Genomic DNA, 14,024 nt, shown 5'->3' on the forward strand with positions numbered 1-14,024 from the left:
TGATTGTCTGTGGTAGGATTTAGCAAAATGTTGTTTCTTTGATTCTCTCTTTGAATTAGGATTATTTTTCCTTTTGCCTTGTCTGATATGCTTGTTACCCCTGCCTTCCGCTGAAGCATAACAGAGTCTGCTGCAATCCCCCTTTTTTTTTTAACTCTATGTGTCTTTGTGTTTCATGCAGGCTGTATGTTCCTGATTTTTGATTTCTAATCAGAAATCTTTTTTTTGGCTTCCATTTTATGGATGAATTCATTCTTCTCACATTCACAGTTATATTTACGAATTGTATTTTCCTTCACCCTATTTTCTTCTCTTTATCCTTCTCTCTCTCTAAGTTTCTCTCTTTTTCTCCTCCTTCTCTTTTAACCTTTTCCTCTCCTCAAAAGTTTGTTTTAAGCTGCCCTTTCTTTTTGCTCCTTCCCTTCCTTCTTCCTTGTTGAGCAAATTTTATTTCTGTAACAACAGCGTGTGTGTTTTCATCTTATGACCAGTGAAAAAAATCATAATTAATATTACCTTGAGGGGCGGCTAGGTGGCGCAGTGAATAGAGCACTGGCCCTGGAGTCAGGAGGACTTGAGTTTAAATCCAGCCTCAGACACTTAACACAAAAACTAACTGCGTGACCTTGGGCAAGTCACTTAACCTCAACTGCCCTCCAAAAAGCAAAAAAAAAAATTAATATTACCTTGAGTTTCTGTTGTATTGATTCCACAGTGTAATTGTTTTTATGCTGTATTAATTTTATAATTGAATCTGCATCTGCCTGAAGCCACTTTGTTATATTTTTGAGTTGAGCTTAGCAATTTTGGCTTTCCCTCTGAGTTAATTTAAAGGTATAATTAAAAGAAAAGTTATGTCTCATACTGGTAGCTCCTGGGATACTTCCAGGACATGTTTGTTATCTTTAAACCCCACAATTTATCTTGTTATCATCCCCAAAAGATATGTCTTCTGTTCTTGCCTGTCCTTGTAAATTAAGTGAAGTTATATCTCTTCCAAGGAGACACAAGTCTGGTAATTTTGATTTCTTTACAAGATGCAGATGGGCTCCATAAATCAATTAGCATTCCTTAATTGTCAGAGAGGGGTGTGATTAGCCTCACTGGAATGCCATCCCATTTTTCTTGGTATACCTATTCAAAATATTCCACGACTACAAAGACTCCCTTCTTGTGTATCAATAAAGAGAGTTCACTTCTCACTGACTTTATTGAGATGAACAGTCTGACCCACTTTGTTAATAGTTACATGTGTTATTGTTAATAAACTGATTTTGCTATGAGTATGTACCTCTGTCTACCTTTATTATTTTATTTTATTAATTTATTTGTTTACTTTTAGTTTACAAGATTCAGTTCCACAATCCCTTGAGTTTCAAATTTTCTTCCCTTCCCTCTCCTCCCTTCACCTTCCCCCCTCCCCCCATGGTGGCAAGCAATCAAATACAGGATCTACAAATACCTTCACATTAAACATTAGTCAGGTTGCAAAGAAGGATTATAACCTGTGGAATGAACAATGGGAACGAAGAAACAAAACAAGAAAAAGAAAGAGAGCAGGTAGTTTGCTTCCAATCTGCATCAAACTCTATAATTCTTTCTCTGGATGTGGACATTTCTTTCCATCATGAGTCTTTTGGAGTTGCCTTATAACCTTGCATTGCTGAGAAGAGCCCAGTCTGTCAAAGTTGGTCATCACACATATGTTGTGTCTGTAATTGTGTACAAATATCTCCTGGTTCTGCTCTTCTCACTCAACATCAGTTTGTATAAGTCTCTCCAGGTTATTATGAAATCTGTCTGCTCCTCATTTCTTATAGCACAGTAGTATTCCATTACATTCATATACCACAACTTGTTTGGCCATTCCCTAATTTATGGGCATCCTCTTGATTTCCAGTTCTTTGCCACCACAGAAAGAGCTACTATGAATATTTTTGTACATACAGGACCTCTTCCCACTTCTATGATCTCTTTGGGATACATCCCTAGAAGTAGTATTGCTGGGTCAAAGGGTATGCACTTATTTATAGCCCTTTTGGCATAGTTCCAGATTGCTCTCCAGAATGGTTGAATCAGTTCACAGCTCCACCAGTAGTGCATTAGTGTTCCAATTTTTCCACATCCTCTCCAGCATTTATCATTTTCCTGTTTTGTCATCTTAGCCAATCTGACCTGTTAGATGTGGTACCTCAGAGTTCTTTTGATTTGCATTTCTCTAATCAATAGTGATTTAGAACATTTTTTTCATATGCTTATAGATATCTTTAATTTCTTCCTCATCTAGTAAGTGTCAAGTGTCTGAGGCTAGATTTGAACTCAGGTTCTCCTGTCTCCAGGGCCTGTTCTCTATTCTCTGTTCCACCTACCTGCCCCCTCCCATTTTTTTTTGAGATTATTCCATCATAATTGAGTCACAGATATGTCTTCTGTTTATGTAAACTTTTACCTGCCCCAGTGATAACATTTTTAGGAGTTACATATATTTTCTTCCCATATAGGAATGAAACAGTTTAACCTTAAGTCCCTTTATAATTTCTCTTTCATGTTTTTTTTTAATGCTTCTCTGGACTTTTGTGTTTGAATGTTAGTTTTTCTATGAAAGTTCCCTATTTCATTAAATGTTGAATTTTTTTCTTCTCAAGGAACAGTCACTGCTCCAACCTTCAGTTTTGCATGGTATTTTATTCTTGGTTATAATCTTCATTCTTTTGCCTCTCAGAATATTGTTTTCTAAGCCTTCTGCTTGTCCATTGTAGTAGTTGTTAAATCTTGCATGATCCTGATTGTGGTTCTCTGATATTTGAATTGTTTCTTTCTGACTACTTACAATATTTTCCCCTTGGCTTGAGAACTCTGGAATTTGGCTATTATATTCCTGGGAGTTTTCATTTTGGGTTCTCTTTCAGAAGGTTGTCATTGGATTCTTTCAGTTTTAGGTTTGCCCTCTGGTTCCAAGAAATCAAGTTAGTTTTCCTCAATAATTTCTTGAAATAGGATGTTTATGTTTGCTTCAAGTAGTTCACTAATTCTTAAATTATTCCCCCTGGATCTATTTTACAGGTCAGTTGTTTTCCATTGAGATATATCAAATTTTTAAAACTTTTTTTTTCTGCTTTTTGGAAGGGGGAGGGCAGGGCAGGGCAATTGGGGTTAAGTGACTTGCCCAAGGTCACAGGGCCAGTAAGTGTTAAATGTCTGAGGCCAGATTTGAACTCAGGTCCTCCTGATTCCAGGGCTGATGCTCTATTCACTGTGCCACCTAGATGCCCCAAAACATTTTTATTTAAAGTTTTATTTAAATTTTCTCTCTTTCCCCTTCCCCACCCTCCCCCTTCTGAGACAGTAAGCAGTCAGCTAAAGATATACATAAGCATGTAAAACATTTTCATATGTCATTTTGTATAAGAAGACATGAATAAAAGAAAAAGAATGAAAGAAAAAAAGTGAAAAATAGCATGCTTTAGTCTGTATTCAGTCAATGTCAGTTCTTTCTCTAGAGGTGGATAGTATGCTTTATCATTAGTCTTTTGGGATTGTCTTGGATCATTGTATTGCTGAGAATAGGAAAATCATTCACAATTTTTCATTGTACAATATTGTGTTTCTGTGTACAGTGTTCTCTTGGTTCTGTTCACTTCACTAAGCAACAGTTTTTTTTACTTTTTGGTCTTTTTGGAAGGGGGAAGGCAAGGCAGTTGGGGTTAAGTGACATGTCCAAGATCTCACAACTACTAAGAATGTTAAGTCTCTGAGGGCGGACTTGAATTCAGATCCTCCTGACTCCAGGGCCTAATGCTCTATTCACTGCGCCACCCAGCTACCCCTAAGCATCAGTTTGTGTAAATCTTTCCAGGTTTTTCTGAAATCATCCTGCTTGTCATTTCTTATAGCACAGTAATGTTCCATTACAATCCTATACCACAACTTTTTCAGCCATTCCTCAGTTGATGGGTATCTCTTCGATTTCTAGTTCTTAATTACTACAAAAAGGACTGCTATAAATATTTTTGTACAAACAGGTCCTTTTCCCTTTTTTTTTGCATGTCTTTGGGATATCGATCTGGCAATGGTTATTGCTTGATCAAAGGGCATGCATAATTTCAAATTACTCTCCAAAATAAAGACTGGATCAGTTCACAAATCCACCAGTAGTGCATTAGTGTTCTAGTTTTCCCACATCTACAGTTTCCGACATTTTCCTTTTTTGTCATGTTAGCCAATCTGATGGGTATGAGATGGTACTTCAGAGTTGTTTTAATGTACATTTCTCTAATCAGCAGTGATTTAGAGTATTTTTTCATATGACTATAGATAGCTTTGATTTCTTTGTCAGAAAACTACCTGTTCATATCCTTTGATCATTTATCAATTGGGGAATGACTTATATTTTTATAAATTTGACTCAGATCTCTATATTTGAGAAATGAGGCCTTTATCAGAGATACCTGTTATTAAAATTTCCCCCCAGCTTTCTGTTTTCCTTATAATTTTGGTTGCATTGGTTTTGTTTGTACAAAACTTTTTTAATTTTATATAATCAAAGTGATCTGTTTTACATTTTGAAATGCTCTTTATATCTTCTTTGGTCCTAAATTTTTCTTATCATAAATCTGACAGAGAAATTATTCCATTGCTCTCTTAGATATTTCACATTTTCTACATATTTTTTTCATTCTTTTGACATTGTTTCTTGATGTTTCATGGAGTCATTGGCTTCTGCTTGGCAAATTCTAATCTTTAAGGAATTTTTTTTTTCAGTGAAATAATGTCTATCTTTTTTCTCATTTGGCCAATTCTGCTTTTTAAGGAGTTCTTTTTACCTTTTTTACCTAGCTCTTAATTCTCTTTTCGTAATTTTCTTGTTTTGTTCTCATTTCTTTTACTAGTTTTTCCTCTACTATTTTAATTTGTTTTTAAAATCTTTTTTTTTGCTTTAAAAAAAATCCCATTTGTTAGCTCTTCCAGGAATTTTTCTTGGGCTTGTGTCCAGTGTGTATTTTTCTTTGAGGCTTTGGTTATAGATGTTTTCATTTCATTGTCTTTGGCGTTTGTATCTTGAGACTCCCTGTCACCATAGTAGTTTTTATAACCAGATTTTTGTATGTGTATGTTTGCTCATTTTTCCAGCTTCTTGACTTTGATTTTTATGTTAGAGCTTTGTGGAGGTAGGAGGTTAAAGTAAGTCACTGCTCCAAGCTTCAGACCTTTTTGCCTTGCTGTTTTCTTTTTTCTTTTTTGGAGAGGGGAAGGTAGGGCAGTTGGGGTTAAGTGACTTGTCCAAGGTCACATGGCTAGTTTTTTGTGTTAAGTGTCTGAGGCCGGATTTGAACGCAGGTCCTTCTGACTCCAGGATCTGTGCTCTCTATTCACTGTGCCACCTAGCTGCCCCTAATGCCTTGCTGTTTTCACAGCTAATTTTGGGAGTCTGTAATTTTTCAGTACTTCCAAGGTCATATGATCAAAGAAGAGTTGTGGTCACTGCTCTCCTAGTCTGTGCTCTCGTCTTTTCCCAGGTAGGGGTTCTGCTCCTTTGAAAGTAAGTGTTAGTGCCCCTTTCTGACCTGGAACTGTGACCTGGAACTGGCTAATAGGAAATGAGGTTGCCAAACAGTGTCCCATCTTGCACCTAGTGTCAACATAGGAAACCTTTATACTTTCTCACCCATTTTCTAATCCCCTTGCCATTTCTGGGTATTGTTGTCTCAGCAAAGCCCAAAGGTTTTGTTGCTGCCTTCCTATGCTGTGCTTCTGGCCAGTTCTTCATCCGAGTGTCACAGACCACTCCTTCTGATCTAACTTGTCTTGGGTTGGGAAAATGTCTTACCCTGATCTTTTATTGGCTGTACAACACCTGAATTCAGTTTGACATATTATTTTAACGTTGTTTGGAGGGGAATGCTGGAGTTTGACTGGAATGCTTCCTCTACCCTGCCATTTTGACTCTGCTTCTCTCCCCTTTGTTCCTTAAAAATTTTGTATCCCAACCTTAGGAAAGAACAAATAAAGTGGGCATTTCCATATACAGGGTGGAACAGATTAAAATGAAATTTCAGATCTCTTATATATAACTTATTTTCTTTTTTAAATATGTAAGTTCAACCTCTAAGTTTCACAGCTGTTCTGCTTTGTACCTCTTTCTGACCTTTCTGTTCTCTTCTCTGCATTAAAAATATCTCAGTAACTCTCTTTTGTTTCTATTACTTTTTCTTTTTTGACTACAGAATCTCTCTTTCATCCTCTGGCATTCCTTTGTCTCCCCATTAAGGGGAAAAAAGAAAAGAAAAGCCCTGGTAACAAATCTACATAGTTAAGCAAAAACATTCTCATATTGGCTTTGTCTGAAAATATACGTCTTATCTTTCATTTTAGTCTTTCCCATAAAATTATGTTTTTGCATTTTGTCAAGAAGTGGGTAGCATGCTTCATCATCAGTTCTGTAGAACATTATTAAGTAGAGTTCTCAGGTCTTTCAAAATTATTTTTCTTTATAATGTCATTATTGTATTACTGAGTATCCTGGTTCTGCTCATTTCAGTTTACATTAGTTCATATAGGTCTTCCAGGTTTCTTTGAAACTGCATTTTCTCATTTCTTAACAGTGCAGTAATACTATTATATCACATAAGAGCCATTCTTTTTTTTTTTTAAGAGCCATTCTTTTTAACAAAGATTAAAAAAAGGAAAAAAGACTATTCGGCAAAACCATCAAATATAGTGAGTATAATACATTACAATATTCTTTACCTCTCTGTTCTTCTACCTCTTCAGTGATGGGAAGGAAGTACATTTTCTCAAGTGTCCTCTAGGACCAAGTCCATAATTAGATTCCAAGGTGATAATGAAATAGCATTCATTTTCTTTTTTTGCTTTTCCATTTATATCATTTTCATGTTTCATATTTTGTTTTCCTGATTCTGTTTACTTTATTCTGCCTTACTTAGTAAAAGCCATCCCATGCTTTTATGAATTCTTCCTATTTGTTGTTTCTTATAATAATATTAATCCATTATTTTTGTGTACCATGTCTAGTCATTTCCCAGATTTTGGGAACTTGATTTGTTTCTGTTGTATTCTTTGCTCCCATGAAAGGTGTTGGCTAAAAATAAAAGGAATGAATGGATGAATAAGACATTTCCTTTTTTCTTTGCCTTTACCTCTTTGGGGCACTTGCTTAGTAGTGAGATCTTTGCGGCAAATAAATATTTTAGCTACTGTAGCATAATTAAGAACAGCTTTTCAGAATGCTTGGGTCAATCCAGAGCTCAGTCAGCGATTTGTATACTTGTCTTCCTATACACCTCCTCCTACATTGATGCTTCCCATCTCTTTTCATCCTTGCCAGTTTGTTAGGTGTGAGATAGAACCACAGAATTGTTTGGATTCTATTTTTTTTTACTATTAGTGATTTAGAATAATCTTTCATGTAGTTATTAATAATTTGTGATACTTTTAAGAATCATTTTTAAAAATACCTGTTACTTAACCATTTGTGAATTGCTCGTCATCTTATATGTTTGCATTAATTCTCTCTACATATTTGTTATCAGATCGTTAGATTTGATGCAAAGATTTTTTCCTATTTGACAGTTGCCCTTATCTTAGTTGCATTGATTTTGTTCACGCAAAACCTTTTTTTTTTTTGCTTTTTGGAGGGCAATTGGGGTTAAGTGACTTGCCCAAGGTCACACGGCTAGTTTTTGGGTTTTTTTTTTTTGGTTAAGCGTCTGAGGCCAGATTTGAACTCAGGTCCTCCTGACTTCAGGACCGGTGCTCTATTCACTGTGCCACCTAGCCGCCCTAAAACCTTTTTAATTTCATGAAATCAAAATGTTCTGTTTTATGTTTTGTAATTTGTATCCCTTGTTTGAAAATTCTCCCCAGCCATAGTTGTAATTTTTTGAAGTGTGATCTTTTATATTCATGTCTCATATCCATTTTGTATTCATTGTAGTATATCGTGTGAGATGTTGGTCTAAATCTAATTTTTACTAAGCTGCTTCTTTGCTTTCCTTTAAAAAGGACTTGCTTCCCCAGCTATCTTATGTTCTTGGTTTATGAAACACTTGGGTTATTGAGTTTAGTTGCCTTTTTTTCTTGCTTATGTAGTCTGCTCCATTATCTATTTTTCAGATAGTTTTGATGTTCTGGCTTTATAATAGTTTATTTGGAAGTACTAATCCCCCTTCATTCCATTTTTCCTCATTATTTCCCTTGAAATTCTAAAACTTTTTCTTCTTCAAATGACTTTTATTATTTTTTTTCTTCCTCTTTAAAATAATGCCTTGGTAGTTTGATTGGCATATCATTTTTTTAAAAAATGTGCATATAGATTTTTTTTAATGATATAATTTTTTTATATTCATGCTGCCCAACAATGAGTAGTTAATATTCTTTAAAATATTTGTTGTTATTTCTCTCAAGCATGTTTTATAATTGTATTTACATAAATCACAGTTCTGTCTCAAACAAGGTATTTTCCTCCAATTTCCTTTTTTTTTTGTAGAGAGCAGCCACAACACTAGATGACAAGATTGAGAAAGTTCGAAAAAAGCGGAAGAATGAGGTGAGAGAGAAGGGCAGGGTGATTATTTTCAGTTAAACCCACAACTTTGCTATCTACCCATAATCCCGCAGTTTTCTTTCAGTGCTTTAGTGTGGGGGTTTTGTGTGTAGTTTGGGGCAATGAAGGTGCTTCTTCTAATGTGTACTACTAGTTGTTTAGAACCCACATGTAACTAATTAGTCTGTTGACCGAAATATTTATTTTCATGCAGCTCTAGATTTTCCTGTGACTCTAAGGTTTTGATTCCTTTCTTAGGAAAAAGAAGCCAAATCTGGGAAAACAGTAGATGAGAAAGAAGGAAATGAAGGTTCTGAGAAGGAAAACCCAGATGACTGTGAAGGAGAACATGAGGTAGAGGCAAAAGAGGAAGAATCTGAATCAGAATATTCATCAGCTGATGAAAACATCCTCACCAAAGCAGGTAAATGTTATGTTGCACATTCTTGCAAAGTCATTTGAAAAGAAGAGATCTGTTTCATATGGGACTTTCTTTCCTTGTTGGCTCCTCATTAAGATGTTTTCTTTTGGATCCTGCTTTCTGCTCTGAATCCAATGCTTTTCTTGGAACCTTGTCCCTTCTCCTATTATTAACCTTGTCCAGTTGGTTTATGCATCCGTCTATGAGATACTTTCTTTGTGTGATTGAGACTCAGTTTGGGTAACAAGCCCTTGAATTTCATCCCAGGTCTTAGTGTGCAGGGACAGATAGCAAATAGTGCCTATCCTACATAATCTTTTTTGTCCTTCTTCTGTAGATACACTGAAAGTGAAGAAAACGAAGAAACAGAAGAAAGGAGAGAAGGTGATCATGGTTTTCAGAAATCCTGAGTGATGTTCCGTTCAGTTCCTAGAAGACTTTTTTTGATTATAAAGGGGTTATCTGGCTTCTGTGTTGTCACTCTTATGAAAATAAGGCCTCTCTTATTGGTTGCTCACTTCAGATAGCCTTCTGTTTTTCTTTGTAGGAAGTGGGTTTTTTTGAAGATGCCTCTCAGTATGATGAAAACCTCACATTCCAGGACATGAATCTATCTCGGCCTCTCTTGAAGGTATAAATAAGACTGCTTTGTGTGCTATAGGCATGAGTAGAGGGCTTGGCTTTGGTTTCAGCATAAGTATTTGTTTTTTGCAATATGTGGTTTATAAAAATAAAAATAGTCATTCTCCTGTGTCTAACTTAGTTATATCTCTTCAGGCCATTACTACCATGGGTTTCAAGCAACCTACTCCTATCCAGAAAGCCTGCATACCTGTGGGGCTATTAGGAAAGGACATCTGTGCTTGTGCAGCCACTGGGACAGGTAAGAGATTTAAAAAAAAAGGTTGAGTGATGTTGTCTTGGTGTGAAAATTGGAAGTCTCATTTGACGTGAGTGATTTGGTAACCACGCTTTAGTGGTTGCCATTAGTATTTCTTTTAAATATAAAATTCCTAAGTACACAGCATATTTATCTGAATGTGGACCATATCTCTACAATAACATCTCTGAAAGAAAAAAAACCCTAAAATATTCATATAAAAATTTTAAAACATTAGTTTTTGTTTAAATATAGGTGTTTAATTTTAAGCATAACTACTTCTAAATGCCCTCATTTTAAAAATGGGGATTGTAATAGTATTTATTTCATAGGATTGTTGTGAAGATCAAGTGAGATAGTATTTGTAAAGTGTTTTGATAAATTGTAAAGTGCTATGTAAATTCAGTTTTTTTATTCTTATTACTGTTTTAGCATTATTATGTCATGTTGTATTCAGATTTCATACAAGTCAAGTTTGGGAGCCAAGAGCCATCTTTATTTGATCCTTTATGATTTTATATACTGTCATCAGTTCTTGATTAGCAGTACTTTATTATTCTCTTCAATCTTTCCCTTAATTGCAACCAGCTGGTTTCCAATAGCTCTAAACTTTCTTTCTTTTTTTTTTTGGATGGGGGAAGGCAAGGCAATTGGGGTTAAGTGACTTGCCCAAGGTCACACAGCTAGTTAAGTGTCAAGTGTCTGAGGCTGAATTTGAACTCAGGTCTTCCTGACTTCAAGGCCAGGCTCTATCCACTGCGCCACCTACCTGCCCTATAATGCCTCTAAACTGAGAAGGCCATTGAATCTATGATATAAGGGGCATATATAAGAAAGAAAGTAGATTTTTAACTGCATTTTAGGGACAAGTATTAATTATCTTAGGTTATTTTGTGTTATCTAGGTCTTTTCCTTTTTCATTATGGTGAGCTATCAAGAGTTGATGGCCTTTCCCCTTATCAAGAAACATTCCCTTTATCAGATGCAGACTGGCGATGCAGACTGGCATATGCTCTGAGTAAACCTGTACCACTGTTGAACCCTCTCTTTACTTCTCATTATCTTCTTTCTCTTTAGGTAAAACAGCTGCTTTTGCCCTTCCTGTCTTAGAGCGTCTTATCTACAAACCTCGACAGGCTCCCATAACCCGTGTACTTGTTCTAGTTCCCACCCGAGAACTGGGCATTCAGGTACATTCTGTCACCAAGCAGCTGGCCCAGTTCAGCATTGTTACCACCTGCCTTGCAGTGGGTAAGTAGCTTGCTAAAATCTAAAATCATTACAATAATTGAAATTCAGGAGTAATTCTTTGTTAGTGAAGAAGCACTCACTATATGGAGGGACCTTTAGTAAAAGAACAACAACAGAAAGATGCAGTTCTTTTTCTTCCAAAGAAATTCTGTTTCCTTTCATTCTTAAGCTTTTTTTTTTTTTTTTTGCTTTTTGGAGGGCAGGGCAATTGGAGTTAAGTGACTTGCCCAAGGTCACACGGCTAGTAAGTGTTAAGTGTCTGAGGCTGGATTTGAACTCAGGTCCTCCTGACTCCAGGGCCAGTGCTCTATTCACTGTACCACCTAGTCGCCCCCATTCTTATGCTTTTGCCACCATGTAATGTAATGCCAAAAGAAGGCAACTTCCCAGGTTCAGAATACCAGCATAGGTGCTCTCTATTTTATTCAGTGACAAACCAAGAACAGAGAAGATCAAAACATGACATCATTCAAAATACAGCATTTACTAAGCGTGATTAAATAATCTCCAAGTACTACCCCACCCCAGGACCTTCCAATCATTCAATCAATTACAAAGTCTCTGTTCTAAATACTTCTCCACCCCTAGGCTATACCTTAATTAAGTCCACCACAAAGCCCCTCTTCTTAAATGGAGATTAGTTACCAAACATAAGGTCAAAAGTTCCCCACCCCTGGATCACAATTGAATCTACCCCAGAGTTACATCAAGTTTAAACACAGCACTTAATACCCAAATGGAGGTCTTTTCTTCATCTTGACACGAGGCAAGTTCTCAGCAATCTTAGTTCCTGGGGAGACAAGGCTTAGCAAGGCCATAAGATACATTGCCAGTCCCTTCATGAATTCATCCTCTGTCTGTAGAACAGTCCTAGAACCCCTGAACACATTAGCAAAGCCCTCTCCCAGGATTTCTGTAAACATACAACAAGAAAATCCTTCTTCAGGGCTTCTGAACCAACAGAAAGGCTCCCAGACCCCTGCAACAACAGCACTGTCCCTCACCAGTGGACAGTATTCACTCTGTCTGCAGGACAGTCTCCAGACCCCTGCAACAACAGTACTGTCCCTCACCAGTGGACAGTATTCACTCTCTGTCTGCAGGACAGTCGCAGGCCTTCTTAGCGAACAGCCAGGTTCCAGGACTTCTTCAACAAAAGGACTGTCTTTCACCAGTGGACAAATCTGGCAAAACAACATCAAAACAGACAGACAAAGTACCAGCAAAACAGCCATGTCTCCTCAGTCCTTGGCAGCTCAGGGGGCAGGTCTCAAAAGTCCAGGGCAATTCAAAGCGGCCACCAGCAATTCTCTTAGTCTCTCTCTCTCCACGAGGTGCTGCTTCCAAAAAGATCTTCCGCCTCTCTCTAGTGTCTCTCCAAATCTACCTCACCAGCTCCTCCCAGTTCAGGACTTTCTTTTCACATCAACAAGCCCATCCCACAGGTGGGATTAACAAACTCTGGGTTTTAACACAATCAATTTGAAAACCAAGCCAATACAGGGGGAATCTTTAAATGCCATTACTATCACACACCACCATTAAGGAAAGAGTGCTGTTGACTTTCAAGCTGCAGAACACATAGCATCATTTCCCACCATAGACTCCAAATATAACTAAGGTTACCAGCTGTGGTGCAGGTTTATTAAATATTCTAGATGATGTTGCCTTAATCATCTATACTCTCTCTTAATTTTTACATTTTGTCATGATTAGTTGATAACTGGGATGAATTAAGGGTGAGAGAAGAAGGTCTTCTGCCAACGATTAATTGTCCTATATTTATGAGCTTTCTCTTTAGCATCTTAGTGTTCTGTTCTTCAGATATTGTTTCTATTCTAAAGGGTCATGACATCATTGGACTCCTCTTCCTTAGGTGGCTTGGATGTGAAATCCCAGGAGGCAGCTCTTAGGGCTGGGCCAGATATCCTCATTGCTACACCTGGCAGGCTCATTGACCATCTCCACAATTGCCCTTCCTTCCATTTGAGTAGTATTGAAGTACTCATCTTGGATGAAGCTGACAGGTAAATAGAAAGTTTGGGGTTCTGGTGATTTTCGGATCCTAAGAACTTGACAGAAGTAGCCATTGCTCATATTCTCCCTAGTTTCCAGGGTATAGTGCCCACTTTTAAAGAAATGAAGAATTTTATTTTGACTTTCATTAACAAGTATAGATATTCAAATATATGAACTAGAGCATGAGAAAAGAAAACAAGCATACAGACTTGAAACCCAACAAAAAAATAGGGTATAATGGTTGTAGGTGTGTCTGAACCTTGAATTATTAACCATTGACTCAACCCCAAGAGATAACATATATTGTTGTTAATGTAGTAGTACTCATATCATGTTTGTGTCCCTAATTCTTTGTGATCATTTTCCCTGTCCATATTAAGCTGATTTTTTTGCTGTTATTGTTGCCTTTATAAGTGGATAGAGAGCCAGCTTCACAGTTAGGAGACACAGCTGTGACTACAGGCAAGTCACTTTATTATTCAGTGCCCCAGGCAAATCTTTTTTTTTTTAAATTGGAGGGGGGAAGGCAAGGCAGTTGGGGTTAAGTGACTTGCCCAAGGTCACATGGCTAGTAAGTGTGTCAAGTGTCTGAGAATGAATTTTTTTTTTTAAAGCAATTGGGGTTAAGTAACTTGCTCAAGGTTACATGGCCAGTTATTTCTGGGTGTGGTGCTAAGTATCAGAGCCCGGATTCGATCCCCAGTTCATCCGGGTGCTCTTACTGGCTGTGCTACCTGGCCGCCCCCACTGAGAATGAATTTGAACTCAGGTCCTCCTGACCCCAGGGCAAGTGCTCTATTCACTGGTCCACCTAAACTGTCCCTACAGGCAAATCTTTTATAACTGTTAGTGGCAAAGCAAGTGTTACTTTCTGTTGGTAAAGGAAGTTT

At 37.1% G+C, this 14,024-nt stretch overlaps 1 protein-coding gene across 1 annotated transcript in view; it reads left to right on the forward strand.

The window, feature by feature from the left end:
- DDX27 (DEAD-box helicase 27) overlaps nt 1-14,024 on the forward strand; it is a 35,268-nt gene that overhangs the window by 7,702 nt on the left and 13,542 nt on the right. Inside the window, exons 3-9 of the mRNA XM_069072389.1 lie at nt 8,507-8,566; nt 8,822-8,987; nt 9,322-9,368; nt 9,532-9,615; nt 9,762-9,867; nt 10,942-11,115; nt 12,992-13,142. Coding sequence (XP_068928490.1) covers nt 8,507-8,566; nt 8,822-8,987; nt 9,322-9,368; nt 9,532-9,615; nt 9,762-9,867; nt 10,942-11,115; nt 12,992-13,142 — 788 coding nt within the window. The remainder of the gene's footprint in view (nt 1-8,506; nt 8,567-8,821; nt 8,988-9,321; nt 9,369-9,531; nt 9,616-9,761; nt 9,868-10,941; nt 11,116-12,991; nt 13,143-14,024) is intronic.

Source organism: Petaurus breviceps, unplaced genomic scaffold (assembly GCF_028583685.1).
Source record: "Petaurus breviceps papuanus isolate PSGF00001 unplaced genomic scaffold, PetGlider_PUasm1.0 90847, whole genome shotgun sequence".
NCBI classification, from domain to species: domain Eukaryota; kingdom Metazoa; phylum Chordata; class Mammalia; order Diprotodontia; family Petauridae; genus Petaurus; species Petaurus breviceps.